General features: G+C 38.1%; 1 protein-coding gene across 3 annotated transcripts; it reads left to right on the top strand.

Moving 5' to 3' along the window:
• Positions 1 to 727: 727 nt before the first annotated feature.
• AP1AR (adaptor related protein complex 1 associated regulatory protein) lies at positions 728 to 18,710 on the top strand. 3 transcript variants are annotated; one of them, XM_027455790.3, is made up of 10 exons: positions 728 to 1,079; positions 5,213 to 5,261; positions 6,936 to 6,962; positions 7,871 to 7,896; positions 8,707 to 8,803; positions 9,556 to 9,654; positions 12,810 to 12,871; positions 13,962 to 14,035; positions 14,850 to 14,978; positions 16,339 to 18,710. In XM_027455790.3, the coding sequence occupies exons 1-10, from the start codon at positions 1,003 to 1,005 to the stop codon at positions 16,602 to 16,604; spliced, it is 906 nt and encodes a 301-aa protein (XP_027311591.1). In that variant the 5' UTR covers positions 728 to 1,002; the 3' UTR covers positions 16,605 to 18,710. The 3 variants fall into 3 exon arrangements, with proteins under 3 accessions (XP_027311591.1, XP_027311592.1, XP_012954035.1); XM_013098581.4 differs by lacking the exon at positions 728 to 1,079 and adding an exon at positions 1,396 to 1,531; XM_027455791.3 differs by lacking the exon at positions 9,556 to 9,654 and having other exon boundaries at positions 738 to 1,079.
• The last annotated feature ends 4,173 nt before the right edge of the window (positions 18,711 to 22,883 follow it).

Here is a 22,883-nt window from a genome sequence, read left to right as displayed (position 1 = left end):
TTTTTTGTTTTAAATCCATACTGCCGTCAGCTCTTCTGGTCTTCCATGACCACGGGAAACGAGTTAATAAGAAAAGTGCAGAAGAGTTTTAAAGTCACTGGCTAGAAGAGCTTTTCCTGAAAATTAAACTGGCAGTCTTACAGTGAGCACAGCCCTGTATCTAACCCAATAAATAACCGGATAAACCTCAGTGAGACAAATAGAGGCAGCCTGTGGTAGGTACTGGCTTTTACATGGTCATCTAATATTTTTTTGTTAATGGCATACCCAACTGGGAGAAGTTAGGGCTGAGGCAGGTCGGTGATGTTTCCATGACTGAAATTACAGAAGTGGATGTTTTGGGGGGAGGGGGAAGGGGGTGGTGATTTTTGCTGTTGTTTGGTTACATTTTTGTTTTTGATGCATTTGTAATATTGACACACTGTGTGCACACTGTAGTGACCGTGTGCCAAAGTGCAGGATTTCACAGGATTTCACAGCCTGTTATATTTCTCTTCACGCCAAAATGAAAACAGGAGGAAAGGAATAAGGGTCGCACTTGTGGTGTGTGACGGCGCAGCTGGCCGTGAGGCGTCGCCTGCGACAGGGGCACACCTTTTGGGGACGAGCCGCCTCCTTCCACAGGTGACAGCGCCTCTCCCCCTCCCCTTTTTGGTGCAAAACCAGCACTTTTCGGGGCCCGCCGGGGGGCGGGACGGTGCCGCCGAGGGCGGTGCCAACGCGGGGCGGGCGGTGCAGGCCTCTGCGCAGCCGGCACGGCGCTTCCGCCCGCCTCCTCCTCCTCCTCCTCTCCTTCCTCCCCTTCCTCCTCCTCCTCTTCCTCCACCTCCTCCTCCTCCTCCTCCTCCTCCTCGCCGCCCCCAGCCCGCCCCTTTGTTCCTTCCCCGCCGCCCTGCCGGCGCGGCCGCTGGGGCTGTTTGAATCGGCGCCGGCGGCCCGCAGGGAGGAGGAGGAGGAAGAGGAGGAGGAGGAGGAGGAAGAGGAGGAAGATCCCAGGATGCGATGGGGAACTGCTGGGCGCGGTGGTGCTGCGGGCCGCTCCTGCGGAGGGAAGCGAGCCGGCTCCAGCGAGGCGGAGGGTAAGCGGGCAGCGCCGCTCCCCCTCTGCCCTCCCCGGGGCGGGGAGGCGCCGGCTCCGCCCTGCTCCTCCTCCTCTTCCTCCTCTTCCTCCTCCTCCTCCTCCCCCCGCAGCCGGGCTCTGGCCCGGGGCACAGCCGGGGGGGCTGGGAGAGGCGAGGGGCGAGCGGGAGCCCGGCGCCCATTTTGTTGCAGGGACCCCGGGGGTCGCCCCTGAGGGGAAGGGGGCAGAGCTCGGGCTGCTCCCGGCAGGGTGGGTGTAGGGGGGGGTCTGTTTGGGTATAACCGGGGGTGTTTGGGGTGCCTGTGTGGTGTCGCTTAGCCAGCCGTGCCTTGCCCTGTGAGAGGGAAAGGTAGAGCTTGATAGGCTCCGGCTCTGCACGTGGTGTTTTGGTGATCCTATGGTTTGGGCTCGCAGTCTGTTTCTAGCATCCGGGGGCAGTGGTTGCAAAGCGTGCGTACCCTTGGGACTGACGGCTTTGGTTGTGAGGGTTGGTGGGTTTGTGCTTGGTTTCTGGTTGGTTTTGCTGCCCTGCTACCTTCAGCTGCCTGCCAGGCATCGGGTAGGAGACAGAGTCCACAAAAGCACAGGACTGGCTTTGCTTAACAGCAGTTGCTGGATATGCTGCTATCTTGTATCTTACACTCTGCTCTAAAGTGACTATTGCCTATACTTCTTTTCCTTATTACTTTTTTTTTCTGTATGTTTACAATACTGTCTGAGCTTGGGGTGGGATATTGTTGGCTTGCTGCTCTTGTATGTTCATCATTTCTTGCAGCAGCATCTCTGGTGTTTGGCTTGGGTGCGCGTCAGATTCATGAAGTAACCACTGTGTACCTTGTGTTCCCCAGCAAACTTCAGCAAGCTCTCACTGAGGTTGCCAACTTTCTTGCCAGGCTTTGTGTGTTTTGGTGCCTTTCATGTGGCTACCAGGTTACTGCCCGTGTGGCTTTCTCAGTGGCAAATATGAATGTGGATGCACACATTGTCTTAAGCTGTGGGGGATTCATAAGAGCATTCCCTCAAGGGAAAAGGTTGTTTGCCATGATGGCTTAGCTTCTCAGGTTTGCATATATTCCTTCTGGTAGTCCAACATCAGACTCTCCTTAGCAGTGAAATAAACTATCGTCTGCTGCTGTAATGTTAAATTACTCCCTATGTTCCTTTAGGTGTTGCCTGTAGTGAAGGGTTTTAAGAAGTGTCAGCAAAACGAAATGGTAGTTGAGGAAACAGACTTTTCTGATGGGGGGAGTCTCCTGTTTGGATTTTCTTTTAAACTTTGAAACTGGAATATCATATATTTGTAAGCAGCTTACGAGAAAAAGATCATCAGTGCTACATCTTGCAGTCGGGCAGAGTATGTCCCAATAGACCTTTGTTTTCTGCCTGGGCTGGTAGTTTATGGAGTGGTGTTGGAGTGTTGAGCAATTCAGGTGTTCTGAAGGGCGTGGAGGGAGAGACGGGGAATTGCATTAAAAACAAAACTGTGAAATGTTTGTTATAGCAAGTTTCCTAAGTTTAAAAGCTAGATTGCTACCAAATTCTGCAGATCCGGCTGCGTCTTGAACAGCATAATGTAGCTTATCAAGTTAATTGTGATTGTCTTAGTCACTCAGATTTATTTTTTTCTCTGAAACTGGAAATTCATTGTTCTTTGATGCTCAAAGATCTAACTAGAAGCAGTAAATTTTGAGTTAAATAATTAACAATATAGTTTTAATAAGTGTTTCCAAGACCTGCAAGACACTAAATTGTGTTCAAATGCTTGAGGATTTGCGTATGAGTTGTTGCGGTGATTTTAGAGTTCGTGTTGAGCACATGCAGAGAGAAATAAAACATGAGAGTCGTCTTTGGTATAGTTTAAGATCACCTTTCTGTAAAAACAAACTTTCTGTTGGTAGCTCTTTATTATTTTTAGGGACTGTCCTTATGCTTCTCTGAAATAGTTTTGCTTAAAATACTGCAAGCTGCAGCCATAATTAGAAAGTAGGTCATTGCCACTTTGTCCCGATGTTTGACTGTAAGGATTCTTAGAAATAGACAGCTAAAATAAGTAAATAAAAGAATAAATAATGTAGACACCATGTATATTTGTTTGCTTAGATGGGGGGGGGATAGTTATCACAAAACAAAATGTAGCAAAATCAAAACAACCCCTTTCACCACTAGTGTGAAAAGAAAAAAAAAAAAAAAACAATTTTACCTCATGTCATGATTTTAATACATTAAATGCTATTTTTTTTGTGATTTTTTCCATGTGTAAATGGAGAATAAGGTACATATATATTAACAGAGTGGTTTGGAGTCAGTGTCTTTAGTTGCTTTAGAACTTGAAGGTTGACCTGATGGTCTCTGTAGGTCCCATGGCCTACCAGCCAAACTGCTTTCCCTAGTGCCTTTTAAAACCTTTGTGTTTCTAAAGTCTGTTCTATTAAATATAGTAGAGCTTAAATGAGACTAACAAAAGCTGTAAGCATTTTAATATTCCAGTTGAAGTTGGAGTGTGTAGGGATAAAGCTGATGTCTGCACTTCTGTCCTCGGTCGCTCTGGGATTTCAGGGCTCCAGCTCTTGTGCAGAATCAGGTCTGTTACTGAGTCCCTGTTCAGCAGGTAGCAGGAACCCCAGATCTTCCCTGAAGTGTCACCGCTGTTGGTATATTTGTAGCTATGTTTAGTAAGCTCCCGCTGCATTGTCTTAGTTTTCCATCAGTTTACTGTGGAATTCTTGCAACTAATCTGACTGCAGCTCATCTGTCTGAAATAAGCGAGCATGTTTTCATCAGCCCTGATGCTGTAAACCAGGGGTGTCATTCTGTTGGAAGACACATGGTTCTAAAACAATTTTGAGTAACAATCTTACTAAACTAGATTCCTAATGGTACTGGCTCCTGCACGCCAAAATGTTACAGAAATAAGAGTGAAATTACTTCAAGTGTTCATGCCAGGTGTCCCAGTTACAGTGAAGATGTAGTGCATGAAATAAAGTGTCCATTCACTGCCAGTTTCATAGCAATGAATCAACTGGAAGTGATTCTTTAGGGCCAATTCTGCATGGGCCTATATCCAAGGAAGGGTTGACCAGAAGTCCATGCTGAAGCAGGTTGCAGTTTGCTAGAAGAGGCATGTTCTGACTGACCTCCAAAGGAAAATGGGATGGGGATGAAATATGATGTGATTAAAGTAGTTCAGGCTTTGGCCAGCGTGTTGCTTTCAGTAAAGTGGCAGTAGGTGTTGATTGCAAGTGCAGAACAATCTATGCTACAAGTATAGAAATGCCAGAGGCCCTAGATTTATTCCTTGTATCGGTGAGAAACTGCACTAGGAAACTCTGGTTTTACAAAAGTTAGATGAAATGGATGTTTTACTGAAGCACCACTTTGAATTTACTTTTGGATAACAGCCAAACCTCTTTCACTGGGTAAAATAGATTGGGGTAACTCAATACTGCATTGGCATTTGTTTATTTTTACAAAGGATAACACTGAGGTAGATTAAGGATTAAGAAAGAGACTGATTCCCTGTATAAAATTCCAGACTCTGAATATCTGGTTTTCTAGCTGGGAAGCATTGTCTTCACCTCTCTGTAGACACGTTTCTCAGAGGCTGTTGGTTGTTCTTCAGATGGTTGGTCATGCTTCTGTGGGTATGCGGGAAGCAGAAGGTCAACCTTCCAGCTGCATCAAGCTGTCAAAATAGGGTGCATTGTTCAACGTTGACATTGTCCAAGATGCTATGCTCATAAAGACTTTTATGAGCATAATGTGCCACGATGGACAGAAGGGCTTTCAAAATTAGTCCGTAATAATTTTTTTCAAGACAAGTATTATTAAAGGTATCGCCGAGATGCTCAGTGCCTGTCAATGTCAAGGCCATCATGCTGATAAGTGATTTCTCTCATTTGGGTCTGTTTTCTCCAGTTCTGTACAAGAAGTTTAAATGTTTTGCCCCTGTGCTCCCAGCAATGCAGAGCACAGGGTGACAAGTAAACATGTTTAGTAAGTGAAGGTTCTATATTCCTTTTACATTTAAATGTTGCACAAGCTATTTAAAATTAAGTATCAAATTTGTTTTTCTTCTGCTCTGAATTGAAACAATGACTATTTCGTAGAGTAACACTAGTCTTGTTTTTACAGATCAAAGTATTTCAGAACATGTGCAACAGGAGAACACTTCACTATAGAGGTGAGTGCTTACACTTCCATCCCTTTTATTTTTTTTTATAGGGGGAGGGAATTGGGTGTTCTTTTTGTTTGTTCTAGGGAAAAAAAACAGTGGAAAAAGATGAATTCTAGCAATGCCTTTAATGCTTACTTGCAGTTTAGGTACACTGAAATATTCTAGGGTGTTCTAGATTGAATTGATGCAGTACTAGGTGGCAAGTTTGTAGTTCTTGTGGTACCTCAGAACCTTAATACATCATCTCACTTTAATTTATCGTTTGTAAAGAAAAGCCATCTGTTGTGATCTGACATAAAGAATCTGTACCCACCTGATACTCACCGCCAGAGCATTCCAAAGTCTGTCAATTGTGTCTTTCATCCCTGCTGTGCTAGGAGTAATTTTCCTTTTCTGCTCGCAAGTGCAGGATATTTAATTCTTGACTGTGGGATCGTGATTCTGATTCTATGAAAAGCTAGAATCTGCTGAGGTTACTGTATAATTAGATGCACTCTGGTCCCTCTTGTTCGCTACATACCTCTTGGCTACTGAATATCACCCCTTTTTGGCAAAGGAAATGTAAGGTTAAGTTGTATAATGTGAGATTCTCAGAATAACCTGATTTACTTTCACTGGTGTTTCTTACAGTCTGAAAGTCCTAGACCTTACAGATGTCCCCATTACTGAGAATAACAGTAATTAATTGCTGCTTTGGTTTTCAAGAAAAGGGACAAATATAGAGTGGGGGAAATCTGCTTTTAGCACACAGCTTCCAGTTGTGAGAGTGTTCCTGCAGCAGTGATATGATAGGGAAAAGAAGGTTCTGTCTTCCCCTCAAGTTCTTCCTCATACTCTGCTTACAGCAGTTAGTCAATGCAGAGGTCAGTAAGGAGTCTTGCTGTAGGTGCTGTCCATGTTTTATATATTGGCTGTGTTTATGATTACTATCATAAAAACAGTATGGAGAATTTTCACTTGCTTTGTTTTGTGTTATGTGATAGTTCAACTTCTGCTGTATGAGTTCACGCAGCTTGAATGCTGCAAGGTGTTCTAGACCTGTTTGGTTTTTTGTTTTTTTTTTTTGTCTTCCTACCATAAAGCATTACATCATTTTATTGACCTTTAGTATCTTATGTGCAAAGCTGGGGTATGGGGCGTGTGCTTGTTTGTTTTTAGAATTCTGTGTAGAAAGTAACCTTATGTTTTCTGTAAATTAAAAACTTCTTCAAATACTTTCTGATCATCATCACGGTTGCCATGCAGGGGGGAAATTACTTGCAGCATACCTCTCACATTGTGTGCTTTTTAAATTGAATGTGTGCTGTGGTATATTTAATGCTCATACCATTCCTTTCACTGCTTGTATTATAATGCTTCAGATGCGTGGAATTATTAACAATCGTATAAGCCAAACAGATTTCATTCTGATTAGGGCCCTCACATAAACTGTAGTGAAAGTTTGACTCTTCTTTTTAGGAGAATGTGAAGTTTTAAGAAAAGAAACCTACATAAGAAGATAAGACCTACTCTAAATGCAGTAGTAGTTCCTCAGAAAGGAGAAGGTTTCAAATAGCATTGCAGTCCCTGTATTACATTTGGAGTAGTATTTTTACAATCACATTAAGGATGATATTTACCTCAGGTGTTTCATGACTAATTTTATTGGATTGTAAAGATTGTTTGCTTTCTTTTCTGCAGTTTGAGAACCTCGTGGAAAGTGATGAGGTAGGTACTTGCATCGTAATGTGAAACCGGCTAGTACAGTGCACTCACACAACGTGCGGTTGCAAGATCCGTATCTTCCTCCTACTTCATGCTGTGTACACTTGTTTAGATTTAAGTTGCTGGAGTTTTTTACTTTGGGTTTTGCTTGCACTAGGAATGAATATTCAATGCTTTGGGAGAGATGAAAAGCTGAGAGAAATCTGTCTGGGGGTGAGAATAGGAGGTAATGCTTTTTGGAAGAGACCACTAAAGGTATTAGGAAGACAGAAAGATAAGCAAAAAAAAACCTTGAAGGAGAATTTTCTTGTAGTATAGCTCTTGTAAATGACTCAGCAATTGCTCTCCGACTATGTAAATGGGCATGAGTTGCTTTGCTAAGGAATGTTTTAGCAGTACTGTCTTGACAGTTATGGGTAAACTGGCTGAAGATTGCTTCAGAATAATACCAGTTGGCCTTAAAACTTCACTATGAATTGAATATAGATCCCTAATGGTAGGGAAAAACGTATTTTCAATACCCTGCTCTGTATTTAAGGCTAGTTGCGTGATTCCTGAAATACACGACTGGAATATTTATTTTCAGTTGGAAAGTTGGAAGTACTTATTTGTTTTACTTAGTCATCCACTTTGGTTGATTACGTGATAAAGATCTTTTGAAATTCCAAATTAAAACTGTGTAAGGGAGGGATTTTTTTCTCCCCAGTTATAAAATATGCATACATACATATATATATATATATATATATATATATATATATATATATATATATATATTTTATATATATATATATATGTATATATGGGAGAAACTCATTTCATATTGTGCACTTTTCCTCTCTTAAAATTGATTGATTAATGAGATTCTCTAAAAATCAGTGTTTTTGTTTTTTCTTTTTTTAAATATACAGGGGGAAAGTCCAGGAAGCAGTCACAGGTAAGACATCAAGATTCAGGGTCTCTCTTTCCCTCTGCTCTCCTATTAAATTATTAAATTTGTTGAGACTTTCTGTCAAAATCCATTCTTGAGTGCATTGTGGAGTCTTTATTCTTGTTCTTGGGGGCTGCCTTTAAAATTACACAGGCATTTGGGCTGCAACTTCAGTGATTTTTTTTTTTTTTTTACTTATTTTTTGTGATCATGGTAATATTTATGTAAGCAGTAGAAACTTAGAGGCCTGCTGTATAGGAAATGTATGAAAACACTGAATTATATATTTTGCCTAATTCTAGATGTTTTGTATTACTTAAGTTTGATTCTCAAAATGTTGTTCCCTGTCAGCAGTCCCAGAAAAATACTATAGCAAACATTATAGTATTACTATAACACTCTTCTACTCTTGTTTGTTACATACATAAAATTAGGCAACAAATGAAAGGGAAATAAATTGCAAGTAGGGCACCTGAACAAATAAGGAAAAAGTGAGATTTACACAGCCATGACAGTTTAACCATTTTATTCTGTTAGTTCTGTTAGCAAATGATGTTTTGAGGGTATTTTTTTTTTTTATAAAATGAAAAAAAAAAAAAGCCTTATAAGGGAAAGGCAGGACAGCATTATCTCAAATAAACTGGAACTTTGGAACTGTGCTCAGGAGTAGCAGGCCAAATGCACGGCTTGTTGAATTTGCTTTAAAGGGCAAGTCAAGAAAGAAAGACTGTGGATACATTTAAATTACTTTTGCAACTTAGGGTTGTCATGCGTAAATAATGCTTAGTCTTTTTGTTTTTCTCTCATGCTTCTTAGACCGTTGACTGATGAAGAAATTGCTGACTTGAAAGAGAGGCATTATGACTCCATTGCTGAAAAGCAAAAAGCTGTTGATATGAAACTTCAGTCAGAGGTAAGCAGTTATGGTAGCTAGTATGGTGTGGGTCGTTTTTCTTTTTTATGTAGTTAAGATCAACCATGAGCACAAGATTTCATTCACATGAATAATGTAGGTTTTGTTCATCATTTGGCATTTTTAATCAACAAGATACCCAGAGAGATTGCTCTGCAACCAAGTTTGCATCATAATTTTGCTTCTTTTTAATAACTTCACAGCTGAAGAATGAAATGAATAGTCTGGCTCTCTTATTGAGATCTGTTAAATTTTTACCATCTTTTCTTTGTATGAAAGGCAAAATGTGAAGTATACTTCATTCAGCTTTTCGTGAGCTCAGATTTTTTCAGAGCTTAAGGAAAAGACAATTTCTCAGTTTTGATTCAGAGTGTTGCAGTAATTAATGGAACATGATGGGGAATGCAACAGAAAATGAGGATATTTTTAATAAAGTAGCAATGAAATACACAGCTGAAGTTTGAAGTCTTTTACTGGGTAGTTCATAATAAGAGGCAATCATGCATTTACAGCAATTCACTAGTAATGATTATTCAATAGGATAATAATGTTTAACTAAATTTCTTGGGTTGTTTGGTGGGGGGAAGCTGTTAGATCCAGTTAATAAAGAAAAATGTTTTAACTAGAATCAATTTTATTTTATTTTTCTTTTCTAGTAGTTCTTCTTTTGATTTATTGAACTTAAAATTTTGTTCATAGGAAGATAGATAGGTTCTGCTTTTGTTAACCATTACTGTTTTGTTTATATACAGTTAGCCTTACAAGAGGAGAAGTTAAGAATAGAAGAAGAGGCTTTATATGCTGCACAACGTGAAGCAGCCAGGGCAGCAAAGCAGAAAAAGCTCTTGGAGGTGAGGGGAAAAAGACCCCAATATATATCAGAGCTTCTCTTCTGTTTTTATGTATGCAGACTTTCCTAATATCCTTTACATCTCAGGAAATATAATGAGGAAATTGCTGTGGCTTGTAAGTTCCATTAAAGAAAGAAATACGTTACTTGAAAGTACATCTGATTGGGATAGCTGAAAATCATTACAATTGTTTGAAATAGCTTATAACAACTAATATAAATTTTTAAATGAAATCTGTGATTTTTTTAATCTAGACTTAGCTCAACAGATTCCTTAAGGTTATATAGAAATTACTAATCTTTAATGTAAAGAGATCTGTGGTGATTTCCAAACGAAAAATCCTAAAACTAAGCACACATTATGACATCAGTTAGGTTTATAAAACGAATACGCACATTTGTTTGCACATAATTGTTCCCTGTCTCTGTGGTTTGTGCTAACATGAAGATAAGCATTTGAGTCATCTGAATTAACTGCTTTTAGCAGGAGGTTGGACTTAGATGACCTCCTGAGGTCCCTTCCATCCTCAAATTGTTCTATCATTTTGTGATTGTACGTGTAGTAGCCAAAGTCCAGTCATAAGTATTCGAGTATTTAACTGTGCCTACCTTTAGATGCCTGGTATCCGTGCTTTTGGAGCTTAGTCAAGCAAAACAAAAGCCATATTTTGACATTCTGTTCTCTGAAAACAGTTATTGTTCAGTTTCCTTACAGCACTTATTACAGAGTGTTTTCATGTTGCAGTTCAAAGAATTACATAACAGTGCATTTAATATTTCAGCATCTTAATAAGCTATTAAATGTGTTCTCACACAGATTTCAGGTTGCCAGAAATGTGTATTTTAAAAAGAACATTTTCAAAGCTTCACTGTCTGTACATGTTTTAACATGTATGGTTGAAAATGTAGCATGTTCGAGGTAACTGTCTGCTAGACGTGACTTTTGTTCAATTAAGAGTAAATTTCTAAACTTTCAGAATTAGACGTATGGGGGAAAAAATGAAATCTACAGTAGATATAGGCAAGATCTTTCACTCGTGTTTTGTCTCTATTCAGAAGTGAATGAATTGAAAGCTGCTATTTGCAGACTAGTAGGGATGACTCAGTTTTCATCTAATATTGATGTTACTAAATATAGCTCAGGTCTCACTTTAGATTTCTCTTTCTATCCTCTTGCCATTTGGGGTGGGGAGGTTAATTCTTTCTGACTCTTTCCCATGTTTCTATCTTTTTCTAACACTTTTGGTGTATATAAAGTCAGGAAAAGTAGCTTGATTTATGCTTGAGGCTTTAATTTCTCTGCAGAGGTTCTGTGTGAGAAATGTTATTTTCCTTCTCCTGGTATTTTTTAATACGCACCTCTTTTAGGCAGAACCTACAACAGAAAGTGTTTATGGAGATTTTAATTTTCATCTCTTATAAAATTAATACCACTTACCCCCTTCACAAATAATCCACTGCAAAACCCCATAAGGATTATAACGAAGCTTTTACATAGATGTGTATGTATAAACACTTAACCCCTTTCTAGATCAGCTAGAATCCATTTTTGAATACACAACTGGTGTCTTCTCTGTTTATGGGCAAAAGTCTATTAAATGAAAAAATGGGTTTTTCATTGGAAATGTGGCATCCCTTTAAAAACTATTTTGGCTTGCTGATGTTGCCATACTAATTGTCAAGTAATGTAACAGCAGCAATTTTTAATATATATGTATCCTGGAAATTACAGCGCTAGCTATTTGCATGTGATCCAGCAAAATGGGTAGATAATTTGTGGGAAGCTATGTGGGTGTATGAATTTTAAAAGGCATATATCGGTAATTGATTCATTTCCAGACTTGCTAATTATGTTGGTGCCAAATTCCTGGCTCTTTCTCCCGGCTTGTCTAAGTATTCCTGCCTGTAACCACCAATGCTACGTGATACTTCTGATCCTTCTGTGCTTTCCTTACTGGTTTCAATCTGCTTATTCTGACACTTTTTCTTAATACCTGCGAGGGAAAGTGCCGATAAAAAAAGCCATTGTCATCCTGGAATTTAGAATAGTAGCTGATCAAATATCTCAAAAAAGACTGTTTCCCCAGCTAAGAGCAACTGTTGGTTGAAGTTTAAAGCTGACACTAAAAAACCTGGTTTACTTACACCCCGTTTTTCTTTTGCAGGGACTGATCCATTAAGGCTGAGAACAGATTTTTTATAAAACATGGTAGCTAGTTATGTCAGGTGTGTCTATAAAGTTAGCTTGTTGATTTTTATCCTAGCCTTTGCAGTAGTCAGGGTGAGCAAGTACCGCTTTCTAACTGATTTACCTTTCCTCATAGCTGATGTACCCAGTTCCTACACTCTTTTTTTTTTTCAAGGCAGGGAAAAGAAACTTAAGACAACCTTAAGTTGTTAAACCCCAGCTTAAGAAGCAGCAGAACCCTACTTCCATGACATATGTTCTTCCTCTTATGACTACAAAATGAATGTGTTTTTTGGCTTGCATCTTGCATTTTTCTAACTGTTTCTCCCTAGTGATACCATGAAAGCACTAAGAGTGTAGAAGAATTAATACTTCTGGTCCAGCAAGGCAATAAAGTTTTAACTAATATAAATGAAGCTGGTACAGACACCCAGAGGAGATGGCAGTATTGCTTCATGTAGAGGTAAAAGGACCTCTAGGAAGATCTTTTTAAAATGGTAGGCTGTCATTCTTCCACACACAGCAAAACAAATCAAACGTAACCCAGGTGTTAGTTGGGTGTTGAAAATACATGTGGCTTGAGAAGAGAAAAAGGTACAGAAGAAAACAGATTCAATTGTGAATGAAGCAGTATTCATGTGTTTCTAGACAAATTGATGCTTATTGATCATTTGTGCACAACTCATTAATTTTATGAGTATGAATTTTATGAGTTTTATTCACAAAACTACCTTCTTTTAAATGCAGAGATTTTAAAGATTAAAAGCAATACTACTTGCATTAACGCTCTCTCCAGTATCTTAAAATATGATCTTTATTTAAATAAAAGTTAATCTTTAGTTATACTTGGACTTCTCCAAAGACCGGGACAATGCTCTTTCTAATGCTGCAGTTAAGAGAATGGCAATTGGGTGTATTCATCTGAGTGACTGCATTCAGCATTTTCAACAATTTACTTTTTTCAATAGCAACGTAGACAGCAAAGGATAACACAGAGAGCACATGCTGTTAATAATGGAGACTATCAAAGGTAAGATATATTATGTTAATAATAACTGTGACCTGTGACTGTTTTTACTGCTGTTTCTCACCTCCCACTCACAAAAAAAGAGTTTTTCAAAACTTATGTACACAGCATTTCTAAGTCAGAATTGTTTTGATTTGTTGCAGTTTTGTTCACACCAAGTAATTACTGAATGCAAGTTGGTTGCCATTAATCTGCAAATATTTAGGTTTGATTGCGTTCACCCTGGGTTTTGTTGTAGTTATTCAGCTGATTCGTACAAAATCAAACCTGTTCCCAGCTACTAACACACATCTATTTATACATCATATCTCTCAGAATCACAGGGATATGTGTGTATATATACATGTGTATATATGTGTGTTTACACAAAATCTATTATTTATATTAAAAATATATTTAAATGTAAAATCTCAGTTAATTTCAAAATATTTTTATTGTTCAGAACCCTGTTTGAAATGCTCAGTATAAGTATACACTAACCAAATCAGGAATGGAATGATTTATGTATTCTGCCTGTTTCTTCATGAATATTTTAGTTCTCTTTACAAAGTACAAAAATGTTTACTGTGAAATGGTGTTTGAGTTTAGAAAAAGCTCTAGTCAGTCTGTTTTTAATCGAATAGAAGGGATTTTTAGTTAGAGGAGTGAAGTACAGTAAGGAAAGGGACTGTCAAAATGGTTTACGAATGCGCAGGAACTAGCTGGGTTTTAGAAATGAATACAGAGTTTTTGTTTGTCTGTTTGTTTTTAAATATAGGAAAGTTAATGAGGCATTATTCCTAATGACAGAGTGAGAAGAGAAGTGTTGTTTTATGACAGATATCAAGACAATTCATTTTTAGCTGAAATTACTACTGAAAATTGAGCAGAAGTTCAAACTCGGGTGCACGTGATCGGTAAAAAATGGAAAGCCATCCTGTGGATCTTTTTTTTTTTTTTAAAAAAAGTGTATGCACTTTGTAGCATAGAAAGGGACTGGGATATGAGAAGTTTCTTTAGAAGTGTGCAAACAGGATGTGTGGATTAATATCTCTTTTTATGGTGTTTTTAGCAATTTATAAATCTAAAAACAAAACTTGCACTGTTCTTATAGCTCTGTGGCAGAAGAAGATTTTGATTCTTTCTTAAGAAATTCAAAATTCCAGTATGAAGCTTTTCGAAGTAGCAGTAAGTATTCCCTTTCCTGTGTATGTCTTTAAATATTAAGTGACTAGGAGGAACACCATCATTCTCCCCCCCCAGATAAACATTATTATATGTATTTTATTTATATATATTTTATATATATATACACACATACATACACACATGTATTAAAAAAAATTAGCAATTTATTTTCCTCTTTAATCCCATGTGTGTCAATGGCTCAAAACACGCAGCAAGTACAACTACAACCTTTCCAGTTCTCAAAGGCAAGTTCTGCAAGCAAACAAGTTCCATGCATGGGTTTTGTTTTACTAAGGCTTTCCAATTCTGTGGAGGCAACATCCATGCAGTGAACTTTTCGTGTAAAACCCAAGTGTTTTTTAAAGATGCAAACGTATGTGTGTAGCTTTCTTTAACTGTTTCGTAGCAAAATAATTAGAATTAAACTAATGGTTAACTTTTTTCTAATTAAGTGTGACAGAAGGTTTAGCTGCCTAGATTTGAAAGTTTCACTAGCAGCTAATAGGAAAATAATTTTATTAACCATTATATTTGTAAGTTTGGTGGTCTGTAAGTCTTCACGCAAGTCAGGCATACTGCATACAGAATTCCTCTACAGTTCTAATTAGACAGTGTGACTAAATGTCTTCGTGTAATATCTTCATGGTGTTGACTATTAAAAAGCTACTGTGTACTCCTTGAAGTGATGAATGAAGTCCTTTTTCAACTGAGGTTTAAAGGAGATAAATACGATGAAAACTTCCTTTGGAAGTTCAGTTTTCCATGTTAAATGTCAAATTCAAATATGTTTATGAACTTTTTTCCCTCCAAATAGGACTTTCATCTGATGCTACCGTGCTGACGCCGAACACGGAGAGCAGTTGTGACTTAATGACCAAAACAAAATCGATGAGTGGAAATGATGACAGCACTTCATTAGACTTAGAGTGGGAAGATGAAGAAGGTATACCTTCTGTCTCAATTTACAAGTCAGAAATGCTGACAGTTACCACTATGTTGATTGTAAATTTGTCATTTTACAAAGGGAAGGTGGTTTAAAATTTAAATGATTTTTAGCTAGAAAGCTGCTTATTTTGACAAATGTGGTTATCTGTCTAATAATTCTTTTCTTTGGATCCTTCAATGAATTTTTTTTCTCTTCCATTAAATGCAACTGACTTGTAGAGTAAGTCCACAACAAAACTAACTGTAAAGAAATGCTGCCCTCTTGTGAGCTAGTAGCAACAGGAACAGTTCATTCTTTATTGTTTCAAAGTACAGAAATTGGTCACTCATCTTTGACTGAGGTATTTCAGAAAACGTTACGGATGTTTCCTGGGGTGGTGTTTTTAGGTGGTCTGGTTTTTTGTTTGCTTAAGAGAATTTAGTTTTATTGTAACTCCTCCTGGAAACTTTCTTAAGTCTGCATTCTAGATGAGTATCCCAACTATCCTTGCAGCTGTTCGTTGTAGATCTTTCTTGTTCTTTTTAGTAAATCTGCAAAAGCCCCTGTCTTTGAAACAAAGTTAGGCAAATCTGGGGACATTGACTTTGAAAAGCTCACCAAAAATAAGCTAGGATTTCTCTTAACCACCACACAACTTTTTTTTTTTTTTTGGCTTTAATATGCTGTGTTTTCCTGACAGTTTGTGTATGATTCAAATATTTGGCACTGTCAAGAGCACTAACATGTCAAAACAGGCTTCTGAACCAGAATGATTTAACTTTCACAAATTTTCCTAGGAATACCTGGCTTCTTTTTTCATCTAGTGTGAGCAAGAGCTATTAGCTCTTGTTGTCCAAATAAGAGGGTTCTTAACATGAAATGCCTGGATCCTGAACTGGGCACGATTATATGCTGCTAGTGGTAGTGTATAATCACTTTACACTTCTAATGGTAGTACTGTAAATAGGATTGTGGATTGAAGATGTTTGAGCACAGTAGATAGTACTATTCATAGCAGTATTCATGCGCACATAATGGAGGGCAGCAGGCTTCATATACAGGAGAAGTAAACACTGCTACCAAGTAGTTTCACAGTATTTTCTGGCTTCCTCACAACTCTGTAAAGCAGCGTCACTAGCTGCTGCATTTATTTGGGCCAAAGCTGGCTGCAAACTATTGACTTAACGTGAATAACAACAGCAAGGGAGGAAAAAGAATGTGATGCTTAGGAATGAAGGGAAAAAAAAAAAGTGATACTCAGGAATGAAATTAACCGAGTCTGGATCTCTAAATGATTCTTGTTTCCTCTGATGTTTTAACACAAACTTTAAGGTATGCTTCTCAATTACGACCTTCTCATAAACGTCTTAAATTGCAGGCATGAACAGAATGATTCCAGTGAGAGAACGCTCAAAAACAGAAGAAGATATACTCCGGGCAGCACTAAAATTTAATAGCAAGAAGACGGGAAGTAATCCAGCTTCAGCCTCTGATGATTCGAATGGACTGGAGTGGGAGAATGATTTTGTTAGTGCTGAAATGGATGATAATGGCAATTCAGAATATGCTGGATTTGTAAATCCTGTATTAGATTTGTCTACATCAGATATGAGGATATCTGATTCCGATCAGCAGGACAGATAGTGAAACTGTGGCCCTCATTTATGACCAAATGTTTAAAAGTGAAATAGAATGTACAAAAACATGTTGCTCTTTTATAAAACTGTTCCCTTCTCTTTCTTATAAATGGATCAGCAAGGAATGGGAATGACTTGCTATCTGAATTAATTCAGAATTAAGTGCAATTTTATCATCTACCTTCTAAACTTTTGTGAAAACTGGGATGATTCCATTGTGTATATTTCAGGATATCTGGATTTAATATAAAATTATCTGCACTAATTTAAGCTTCATAGCTTGACATATCTATATTTTAACTAGCCTTTTTTTCTGGATGATGTTTCTACTGATTTGTTTTTAAAATTCATCATTGGCCTAACATTTATCTGTGAAATAGTCTTATATAATTTATCTAATACTTGAATATAGAGATAATTTTTAAAATATCTTTTTTCCAATACGTGCTCTTTGACTTGTTCTTCAGCTATTTATAGGGTGTAATTAGCCAGCTGTAAAAACAAATTTCTCACATGGTGAATTGCAGTTTTCTGTGTTATTCTCTCTAGCCTTGTGTTGTCTTTTTTCCATTTCTTTTTTTATTATTATTTCATGCAAAGCACAACGAACCTCAACAAACATAGTATAAAACATTAGGTTAGGTAAGCTATTGTATAATATGCCAGGCATAGTGTGTGCCTAGATAGAGGGGAAAAAAAAAAATCAAAATCTTGTGTTTTAAATCAGAAATTTTAACCATCATCTAGTGGAGAACTGTGAGGACCAAAGCTTTGAATTCCCACCCACCCCTCTCCCCAGCAGACTAGCATGTTACTACATTTTTTAAAATTCTTTATGTTGTGGACGAGTTGTAATTCAGCTTGATAAGAACAGCTGTTAAAAAGCAATGCTTTCAGAGCAAACTGGGAGTCTGAACTTCTGTACAGCATTAAGAAAAATATACATCTTCCTTCAAGTTACAAAACAGTCTATTTAAGTGCTGTAGCTCTCCTGTGCCTCAAAACTGAATGGTTAGTACTGATAACGTGAGGCTGAAATTTAAGCAGGTGTTCAGGTACTGCAGATCTAGTGTAATGCATTGTGTGGTCTCCACCCTTGTTTTTATGTAAGTTACACTTTTTTTAAAAAAGCTCACCAAAGGGAGTGTGCAAAACAGTTGTAAATCTCAAGTTTTCCCCAAGGTTTCAGTATAGCCATACTCTACTAGTGTTATTTTGTCTAGCTATCTTGTTTTTTCCCTGAAAAAAGGGGGATGAGGGTGTTATTTTACTGTTGTGGAATAAAAGCAGAATACTGTGTTCAGTAGTAACAGCTGCATCGTTAGAAGAACTGAATTTGTTGGTAGGAGTTGTGTAATGGCTTTAGATTATCTGAGATCATATGTAATGTTAGAGTTGCTACAATGTGGTCCTCTTCTTGATAACAAAATACTACACACTTAGATTAAATATGTATAGATCAACACTAATGAACAGATAAATCTTTTGATGATAGCATTCCAGTTCTTAATTTAAACTGTAGCTATGTCATTGAAAATATTTTAACATAATTATCTACATTTGCAATGCCTGTAATATGCTTTAAAAATTTGTACACATCAAATGTATATTTTTGGTTTGGCATATGCTACTACCGTGTAACTTCTGATGTTTACTCATATAATATATTCCTACTGAAATGAAGGCAACTCTCTTGATGTGTAAATAACACATTTCTTTTTTTTTAATCCTGCTGAAACTGTACATTATCCTGCAGTGATCACTAATTTTCCTGATCAGTGAACGTGAGATTGACCTGTCCTGACCATGCTTCAAGGAAGTACACTGTAGCTGACACTCTTGCTTGTAGAATGAGCAAGCGTTTGGGTCGGGGGGGGGCTGAAGCTGTAATTCCAACCGAAGATCTGTTCTGTGCATGTTCTGTAGCCATGGTTAATAGCAATCTGCTTTTCAGTGAATCCCACTGAGTGATTTAAGAAATTATGGTCAATATTTGTGGAAATTTAAGAGATGAAAAATGCTGTAAACAGCTTACATGAAACAACACAACAGTACTGTAAAATATATATCTCTGTACAAACTTAAAACTAATTAAAATTTTCAGTCAGTCTTATATTTTGCAGTGTTTCCTCTGCTGTTTTTGTGCCCGCTGTGTCATACACAGTAAGAGCAGTACATGAATATGAATCGCTAAGAGTTCCCCCAAAATTATTTCTGTACCAGGAAGGATCCTGTTGCACTTCTAAAATTACCTCAGGTAACAACGGAAGGTTGAACAAATTAGCTTTGTCTTTAACCACTGAATTCCTGCGAATGAACAGCCCTTCATTGAGACTTGCTGCTTTGGAAAGGAAGCTCTGACAAGCTGCAGTAATAGAGGACTTGAGGAACCTGGAGTGTGGAGCCCTGCTGTGAGAAAGGCAGCTCAACCATGATGCTTCAGAGGAAGGAAAGATATATGTGCTTGTGTAATGCAAGCAGCTTCCCTGCTCTCGTTTCTGTCTTATTTAGTACACCGTTTTAATTGTCTGCTAGTTGTCTGTATATGGGCAATAGCGTTGTGTTGGTTTGGTTTTTTGTATGTTTTTAATTATAATATTTACTGATATAGAAGAAGTGTTTTTTATTAAGTTGTTCACCTGCTTATGCATGTTTCTATGCTAATGTGCCATTACCAAACGTGAAATCATTTGACGTGATTATCTGGGCAGTCTGTTCAGAGTTGCTTGATTAAGCATCAAGTTAGTGTTTCAGAGCAGTCTTTCAGTATTCTGTAATTGTGAACTCCGGGGAGTTCACAATTGTAAATTCTGTGAAGGGGAAGTTATATTGTTGCTGTGTGACTTCAGTTGGCAGCTTTACGTAGCCTCCTAGACACTTTGACGTTGGCATTCTGTTGTAGGTGCATAACTTCTCTTTCCCTCTGGCCCAAACTGGAACAAGAGACGTGAGCATATAACCTAAAAGTAGTAGTAAAACTAAACACCATACTGTGTCCTTAATTGAAAAGCTCTTGCCAGATATGTTCCCCACCCTCTTCATATTTTTGTAAACAGCTGAGTCACTCCATTAATATTCAGAATATGAGGTCTTCTACTCAGAATCCACTTAATCTGAACTGTAGGTAAATTTTGTTTGTAATCTAGGTATGTCCAAGATGTTTTATCCAGAGGTTGTCTTATGAATTGACAACATATCAACTATAACTTTGATTCAAGTCAATAGGATAAAACTGACGCTTGTGCAGTCAATTTAATGGAAGGCTAGGTCAGGTCTTTTTGCTCAAAATGTGGGGATTATGTGATGCCCAAATAAATTATTTGTAAAGAACATTGGAAGAATCATTGTGAATTGAAGGATCAGACTCTGGAGAGAGTATTTACCAAAGAACAACAAGTTATCTAGCTGCCTTTCCTAAATGAAAATGGGTTTTTACATTGTTTTACACCAACTTCTAAAATGAAATAGACCCTTGGCTACATTATAAAGAAAGCTGTTATAGATGGTCCTACAGATGATGCTATAGAGCCTGCATATTATGAAAATGGATCTTAAATATTTTTATTTTCATCCATTAATCCAAAGAATCATGGTCAACTATCTTCTCAATAAGAGTCTGCTGGCTACGTATCCTTTTCCAAACCTGCTCATTTTCAAAATGTTTTTTTTTATACAGTGCTTTTTGGTTTGCTAATGTGTTATTTTCCTATGGCATTTCCTGATTATTTTTTTTTTAATGCTGAGACCTCTATGGAAACTATTGCAAATTTATCAAAGAGTGGCTGGTTGTTTCCTAGCTAACATTTTTTCATCATGTGTGTTGCTATTCTCTGTTCCAACAGTATGACTCATGCAAAACGCTCTATAGTTTTTTGCAATCGCTTTAATAGACTTGAAGATGTTGACTTTGGCACCTTACTAAAGCATGTGCAATAATCCCTGATTTTAAAATGACGATTGAATTTACTTCTACATTATATGCAATCATTGAAAGTAATCCAGATATTTTCTAATCTGTGCAGCTGATTCTCCTTCACTGAGTATTTTATCTGAAAGAGCTTGACTATGTTTAATGACGTTGAGGCTTGAAAGTTCATTGAAACAGCACAAAACTATTCTGCTGCATAATACAGAGAGTGGAAATTGTGATAGAAACATGTATCTAAGATGAAAAAAAAAATCATTGTCAAAATCCATTCTCCTTATGCATGCCTGGCCTTTTGTTTTGGTTTGTTTTTTTTGATGTAAGTATTTTTTGTTTTAGATGTGAAATTACATTTAATAATGGCTTTATGTAACAGCACTCCTAAGGTCTTGAAATTTCTTGGAATTTGTGCAGATTTATTGAGAACATGCCACTGATACTTTCTTCTGTTACCAGACACATTAATAACTGGTATGCAGTAGAGGCATTCATCAGATGTGTGCATATCTGCAACACAGCACGTCCCTTCCAATATCTTGTTGGTTGACAGCTATCATAGAATTGATAATTTTTAATTTGTTTCTACAGTACTGTTTGGGGGTTGTGTATATGTGACAATATTCCAGCTTTGGGAGGGAATCAGCACTAAGCCTTTTTGTTATTTTTTTTCTGATCCTCAGTGCTGTGAGAGGCTGTGCTAGTTCTTGACAGTACAGCTCAAGAAAAATTTATTTTTAATGCATGTTTTGGCGTTGATTCTTGCCTGAGGTAAACATAGTTGTAGAAACGATGTGGGGTTTGGAAACCTCTGTTTGTTTCCCATTCCTCAGGTCAGTATTTTCTCCTGGCTCCTGGAGACGTGCCTGCAGATTGCACCGCTCTGGGTCTATGGCTAGGCATGGAGCTCCCCTCTCCGTGTACAAAACGTACTGAGACAGCACTGCGACCTCTGCAGAGCAGCCGGAAGATGGTAAGTAGGTTGTAGACACTGCTGTTTATGTACTGCACTTGAAAAGTTGTGACTGAGGTTTTTTCCCTGTAGATAACAGCACAGAAAAATGTAAGCAATGAATATGAGCGGAGACACGTGCAAATGTCCTGTGTGACAGGGCCACTGACTAGAAATGGTGTAACAATGCAGCCCAGTGGTGGTAACAGTGCTGGTGTTTGGAGTCCAAGTGATAGGAAACAAGAACTTGCATGTCATCTGAAATCATTTAAGAGCGCTAATGGGAAGAGTGCTGTTTACTGGAAATATAAAACACTCCCTCTTCCCTCAGACATGAGCCAAATTTGTGAACTTAAGAAATCCCGTGCGTTTTAGATGAGAGGTTGACTTCACATAAAAGCTTTTGTGAAAGCGCGTCTTTCAGGCTGTGTTCTCATCGTGCTCTTTTTCCAGACAGCTTGTGCTTGCAGGCTATTTGCCACTGTCTAATTATAGAGTAGGAAGACTCAGATCAAAATCACATAAAAAGCCAACCAGCCAATGGCTTTAGAAGCTGGTAGCGCTGTGGCTGGTGGCGTGGTGATTCTTGCTGGGCTGCTTTGCTTAGGCTGAGGTGCTGGGCGTGTGGTAGAGGCGGTGGTGCTGAGGTGGCAGCCGAGTCTTGCATTGCACATCTAGCCCAAAGACTGCAGCAGGTATCAGAGGCTGCTTCAAAGGGTAGAAAATATGGGAACAAGGTGTTTTTGGCAAGGATGAGACTTTCTCTCGCTTGTGGTTGTTCCTCTTAATCTTAGAGTACATCGTGTAATTCAACAACTCTACCCTCTGTTATCATCCTGGTTTTCCTGTATTGTAATGAATAAAGTCGAAAGGTATTCTCAGCGGTTAGGAAGTTAAAAGGAAACACCTTAAATGTAAACTTTATCGCAGAATTCCTCAGACAGATGGGTTTGGAGTCAATAGCAGTATGTTGCAAAGGTAAACTCTAAGCTCTTCAGTGCTTTACAGTGGTAAAGTTGGAAGTGTATAGGGCAGGAGATTGATCTCCTGAATGTTTAGGATAGCATCTGCTCCATAACCTAATGCTAGAGGCTAAAATGCTCGCCTATTCTGTGCCTTTCCAGTGTCTTTCAAACAATCCAAATCACCTGATGAAAAGGAGGTGCTAATGAAATGCTGAGCCCCTTAAAAAAAAATAAAATATATTTTATAAAAAGTGAGAAAAACTTAACTGAAAATAAAATTATAAGAATGCAAGGTGCGTGGGGAAGTGAGGAGGGAGAATAGGGAGAAGGCTTGCTGAAAGTGTTTTTGTCGACTCTTATCTTGGAGCAGCACCACTTTTGGCAAGCCCAGAATCCTGGCAGTGAAATGTCCTTCTCTGGACTGTCCTAGAAGTGACTTCATTCACA

Source organism: Anas platyrhynchos, chromosome 4, assembly GCF_047663525.1.
Source record: "Anas platyrhynchos isolate ZD024472 breed Pekin duck chromosome 4, IASCAAS_PekinDuck_T2T, whole genome shotgun sequence".
NCBI lineage: Eukaryota > Metazoa > Chordata > Aves > Anseriformes > Anatidae > Anas > Anas platyrhynchos.
Note: the sequence above shows the minus strand (reverse complement) of the source record. Positions and strands in the feature narration are given on the sequence as shown.